Source organism: Phaethon lepturus, unplaced genomic scaffold (genome assembly GCF_000687285.1).
Source record: "Phaethon lepturus isolate BGI_N335 unplaced genomic scaffold, ASM68728v1 scaffold14418, whole genome shotgun sequence".
In the NCBI taxonomy this organism is placed as follows: Eukaryota; Metazoa; Chordata; class Aves; order Phaethontiformes; family Phaethontidae; genus Phaethon; species Phaethon lepturus.
Window position 1 is genome coordinate 1 of NW_010555594.1, and position 5,473 is coordinate 5,473.

Sequence of the window (5,473 nt, forward strand, 5' to 3'; positions counted from 1 at the left end):
CGGTCGACCCGCGTTGCCGGGCCCGGCTTCTCCTCGGGTAAGTGCTCGGGGAGGGCGGGTAACACACCTGAGGCTTCGTCTGCCTGCGGAGCTGCACCGACCGCGGTACAAGCAGGCCAGCACCCTCTGGTGCGTGTGCCTTCTCCAGGCTGGCTGCCTTGTTTAGAGACCTTGTCCGTTCCGCCCGTTCAGCGGTCTTCCACTGCCTCAGATAGCCTGGCCTTGGGGCTCTGCGGCTGGCAGACAGAAGGCCCTTTTGGGAGCTGTTCTCTTATCAAACGGATCTCTGTCAGGAATTGAAAATTTAATTTTTCAATCTGTAGTCAAAATCAATAGGTAAATGTACCTCTTTAAGAGGTAAATGTCAGCTCTTCCTTTCTCTGAGACAGGCTTGTCATCGTGGAGGCCTGTTCAGTGGGACCTTGGAGTTTCTCCTTAGGAAGAGCTGGGGAGTGAGGGTGGGAAGCACATCTAAGTGTTATGAATGAGTGGTGCTCAGTCTTTAATATAGACCATGCTTCAGAAAACTCTGCTGAGTACCTCTCCTATGAGGCGAGGCTGAGACCTGGGACTGTTTAGCCTGGAGAAAAGAAGGCTCAGGGGGTATCTTATTAATATGTATAAACACCTGAAGGGAGGCTATAAGGAAGGGAGGGCCAGGCTCTTTTTGGTTGTGCCTAGTGACAGGGCCAGAGGCAATAAGCACAAACTGGAACACAGGAGGCTCTGCCTGAACACCAGGAAACCCTTATCGCTGTGAGGATGACTGAACACTGGAGCAGGTTGCCCAGAGAGGATACAAAGTCTATTGTTGGTGATACTGAAAAGCCACCTGGACATGGTCCTGGGCAACTGGCTTTAGGTGGCCCTGCTGGAGCAGGGGTGTTGGACCAGATGTTCTCCAGAAGTCCCTTCCAACCTCAGTCTTTCTGTGATCCCTTTACCTGGAAGTCCTTGGGTAACAGTCTTTGCTGTGCAGGCAGGCAAGCAAGCTAGATCATAAAGGCCAGGATGCATTTAAAATCCAGGACCCTCTAGCCTTGTTGTGATACACTGATGTGCTTCCTTCCATCACTAGGGAACAAGCCTGTAAGACGCAAGACCAACAACAAAATCGGGGCAACATCTGGTAGAACTGGCCGCTCTCCCCTCAGCATCCTACAGGATGATAATTCCCCCAGTGCTCCTGCCCCTCGCCAGGTAAAGCTTAGTGAGTGATACTGGGGGGGGGGGAACAACCCCAAATTCTTCAATTTCTGTATTTTGTAGGACCCCACTTTGGAACTGTGGCCTCCTAGGCCTGTAGAGCCTGATGACTTAATAAGTATTTTTTTGTGGGTCAGTCTTGTCCCTTGATGCCTGCAAGTCTTGTTCAATGCCTTTATCTTTGGCCTTAACATGGTATTGCCCATTTCAGTGCATCCTTTCTCTTTAGGCTGTAGGAAGAAGTGCATCACTCTTGGACATTGTCATAAGAGAGCTAAAGCTGAATGGCCTGAAAATGAGCTACGTGTTCCACTGAGAATTAACTAACAGACCTTCAATTAACATGTGTTTTACACTGTTTGTTTGGGTTCTCTTATTTCTCTAGGGTAAGAGGCATGTGTTGGGAGAGAACCTTGGGGAGAAGAAGGAAGTGACAATGGATCTGAGCAGGAGCCTCAAGTCTGGGAACTGTGCTTGGAGTGACTTGAACAAAGAGAACAAACAGTGTCCTTTTGTGGAGAACTAGAGAAAATTCCTTTTCCAGGATCTTGCTGTAATTTGCTTCTATGTTTTCAGAGTCTTCTAGGAGTGAGAGATCCTGCAATAGACTGAAGCTCCAGACTTGTGGTCACTCTTCTCACCTATACCTGTTGGGAAAAGAGCACTCTCTCTCACCTAGCTTTGCATGTCTTATGTACAGTATTTGTCTCTTCTATTGTATATCGGCTGTATTGACTTACTGTAGAGATCTTATCTGTAGCAGATGATAACTTTGTATTAAACCTTTGACTGTATCTTTGTCCTGATAGGACAGTGGGAGTCTCCTGCTTGCCAAGTGCAACATTTTCTCTGGGAACAAGGATTCAGGAACTGATAGTTCAGCCTCCCATTAGCCCTAAATCTCAGCTGTGTCCCCTGCTGGTAACGTGCTGCTATAAAGCTGTGCTGAGAAGGGTCTGACCTTGAATCCAGAGTGGGCTGGGGCTTGGCAGCTCTGTGCAGGAGACTGATGTTATCTAGTTTAATTTCTGGAGTTCTGCTGTACCTACTCTGACCTGAAATTAGTACACACAAAAGATTGTAGCCAACTGTGAGTGTCTGGCATGAAAGTGAGAACCAAAATAGGATGAGTTAGTATTGTGCATTAATGTCTTGACCTTCTGTGGTATGTCACTACACCTTGACCTTCAATTCTCCCTAGCAGAGCACTGGGACCCCAGGATTTGGCTATGAGCCAACAAGTGGTATAGAGGCTGAATACAATGGCTGTGTCCTGTAGTTGAGCTCAAATCTCAGTTTTGCAAGGATGCGTTTTCAGGTCTCTAGCCCAACTCCAGGGCAGCAACCCTTGGGATTAACAGCCTCTTCTCAACTAAAATATAGTTGAGGAACATCCTCCCCTGGGGACTTTGAAGTAGAGCAAGGCCTGTTGATGAGATGCTCTACTAGAGGGAGGCAGTAGGCAGTATTCAAAGGAAGAGAGTTAAGTTTGCAATAGCTTATTGCAATGCTGGAAAGAACACAGCCTGCAGTGCTTATGTGAGCTTTCTTTATTAGCCTGGGCTATGACAATCTATAACAGACTTGAAAACAGGGGCTGATGGCTACTGGTTAGACAGGGTCACCACACAGCACAGGAGTGAGGCAAAAAGAGAAGGAACAGCAAGAAGCAGACAATAAATAAGAATAAATATAATATTCCTTGGTGTTCTGGCAGGTCTGAGGGCTACCTTTCCTCCATTTATGCATAGATAAGACTTGAGCTAAGTCTTCCCCAATGGAAAATGAGCCCAATTTACACTGCCTTTTTGTTTGAGGTTGCATGATAGAAATCTCAAACCCAATATGTCTCTGAGGCTGTCTGAGTGGATATAGAGCAGCTGCACAGAGAAGCTAGGTAGAGTTAAATCAGGGACAGAGCTTAGTTTGAGACAGAGGTGTTGGATGAGGGGTCCTCCAAAGGATGGCCATCAATATGGGTAGAGGTGTGTGTTTGAAGTAAGATGCAGGGTGTCTGAACTGTACTGTAAAGTCCTGAGATGTAATGAACAGTGTTTTGCAGGTCTTCAAACCTGCACGAGGCTGGAAACTGCTGACCTGTTTAGAGGTGTGTGTGCTCCTGCTCCCCAGGTTCCCCTGCTCCCCCTCCCCAACTTATCCTTTCCCTTTCACTCTGGGAGACCTCTACAAGTGACCTGTGCCTAGAGACAAGTGGGAGTGGTAGGTAGGTGTTTCTGTTGTGCTCAGCTGCTGACACTGCTTGCTTGGGCTTGGGCTGTGGGCCATGCCTCTGCTGCTCTTTCCCCTCTGCTGCTGTCCTCAGTTCCAAATCTTGAGGAAGCTGTCCCAGGAGCCAGTGGCAACTGCCATGCCGTCTGCTGTCACCCCCAGGCAGCTCACTCTGTTGTCATGGCCAGAAAGGATTCCTATGGGGGGAAAGAAGAGAGGTCAGGAAAAGAAGTGAGACCTGGGAGAGATGAAGGGGTTGACCATGCTGAGAGCACTCATTGTAGGCTGTGTACCTACACCCCTGTGTATCATGCTGTCTGTCCCTGAATAATGTGTTACAATCAGTACCTGGCTAATAAGAACAAACATGCAGAAGAACATTTGTACATGACATATGACCACCACCCATGGGACTGGTCAAAGAACAATGTTCTTGGGAAAGTCTGACCACCTGAATCCTCATACAACTGCTTTCACCCTGGTGTGATGGTAAGCCTAAGAAAGGATGGTGCCCCTGATAAGACTGAGAAATAGCAATGCTGTTGGTAGGCCGTGTTATAGATTTTTTCAGAGGCTAGGGGCCACACCTGAAAGAAAAATACTGTTTGGGTGGATTCTGCATGTGAGCCTCACAGAGTATCTGAAGATGCTTGATGGAAGCTCAGGTCTATGCTCAGCTTGGTGCCTGGCTGCCAAGAGGCACTGTGAGTAGCTGGAACTGGCAAATGGCAGAGGCTAGGAGAAAGTTTGAGATAGATAATTACTACTGGTGCTTGTGAGCAGTTTTAGCTAACAGGAACCTTAATACTTTTTTCCCCCTTCAAACAATGTTGTTTAAAGGCTTGACTTCCCTAACATTAAAACCAAGTTATACAGAAATGAGTTGTACTACTTATGATGCGCTCCTTAAGGGCGAGGAAGCATTGTTTGGTTTCAGTCAGTATAGGATTTGTCCCTTTTAAAAAAAATAAAGGCCTTTTCCTTGCCTTGGTAGGGACAGAAGACCTTGCAGGGAATAAAAGAGGGACCTCCAAGAGCCACTCACCCACACGCTCTCCTTTCAGGGAGTCCCAGATGTTGCAGTTGAAGTCGTCATACCCAGCAAGCAAGAGGCGCCCACTGCGGGAGAGGGCGACTGATGTGATTCCGCAGATGATGCTCTCATGAGAGTACACTATGAGCTCCTGGTCTGCCCGAAGGTCAAAGAGACGGCAGGTGGCATCATCTGAACCGGTGCAGATGGCTTCACCATTAGGGAAGAACTGAGGAGGGCACACACCAGATTTTAATCAGGCATGCGCCTTGCTGATTGCCTTGACATCTTCACCTACCTGCTAACCACCAGGAAGCCATGGAGGTAGGAAAACCCAGTGGGACAAGACACTGGATCATAAAAGTTGAGTCTGCTGAAAGAGGAGGCTGATGCTTCTCCTAAGACCTAGTAGACCCCTTCCACTTCAAGAAAGCCAATGACCTAGGGGCTATGGCAAGACATTCCAGTGCTGAAGGAAGGATTACTGTCTTTTTAACTCCAGCTGTTTATTTCATCGTTTGACAAGTGCCCACACATTATCCCTCAGATAGGGTTCAGAGCTATGAGAGCCTTCCTCTATCTCATCCTCATACCCCAACCTTCTCATACACACTCTTTTTGTGTGTCTGCCCTCAACTGTGGAGCAAAAAAGAGCTCCTCAGGAGCAGGTATGGCAGAAAACCATATGGGTGGCACAGTAGCTGTGGGACAGGTGAGAGAAGCTGTACTAATTGAAGATAGTGGAGAGTGGTTCAAGCTGCAGACAGTGCAGGAAGCTGGCAGACTCATTTGGTTAGCAGAAAAGAACTACACTGACAAATTCTTGCCCGGCCACCTGTAGGGCTCTGGTTTGAATCCTTGCCTCTGAGGGGGATACTTGCCCCCAAAAGTCTGAACTGCCTCCTGTGAAGACTTCATGTTCAGAAGATCTCCCTATGATCCCAAGTTACCACCTCTGCTGTCTGGAGCTGACTAGGACCCTCAGCTGAATTAGGTATTCCTGCT

The 5,473-nt window shown here is 47.9% G+C and overlaps 2 protein-coding genes across 3 annotated transcripts in view; one reads left to right on the plus strand and one right to left on the minus strand.

The window, feature by feature from the left end:
* Nucleotides 1-1,078: 1,078 nt before the first annotated feature.
* On the plus strand, nt 1,079-1,732 carry CDCA3 (cell division cycle associated 3; the record flags this gene model as incomplete). Its single annotated transcript, XM_010292214.1, has 2 exons — nt 1,079-1,200; nt 1,592-1,732. Coding segments are annotated over 2 exons (263 nt in total), but the record flags the coding sequence as incomplete, so codon positions are not given.
* Nucleotides 1,733-3,408: 1,676 nt separating this feature from the next.
* The window catches only part of GNB3 (guanine nucleotide binding protein (G protein), beta polypeptide 3), a 5,177-nt gene continuing 3,112 nt past the window's right edge, over nt 3,409-5,473 (minus strand). For both annotated transcript variants that reach the window (XM_010292212.1, XM_010292213.1), the window contains 2 exons: nt 4,481-4,697; nt 3,409-3,632 (listed from right to left, as the gene is read on the minus strand). In XM_010292212.1, coding sequence (XP_010290514.1) covers nt 3,526-3,632; nt 4,481-4,697 — 324 coding nt within the window. In that variant the 3' untranslated portion in view covers nt 3,409-3,525. The remainder of the gene's footprint in view (nt 3,633-4,480; nt 4,698-5,473) is intronic.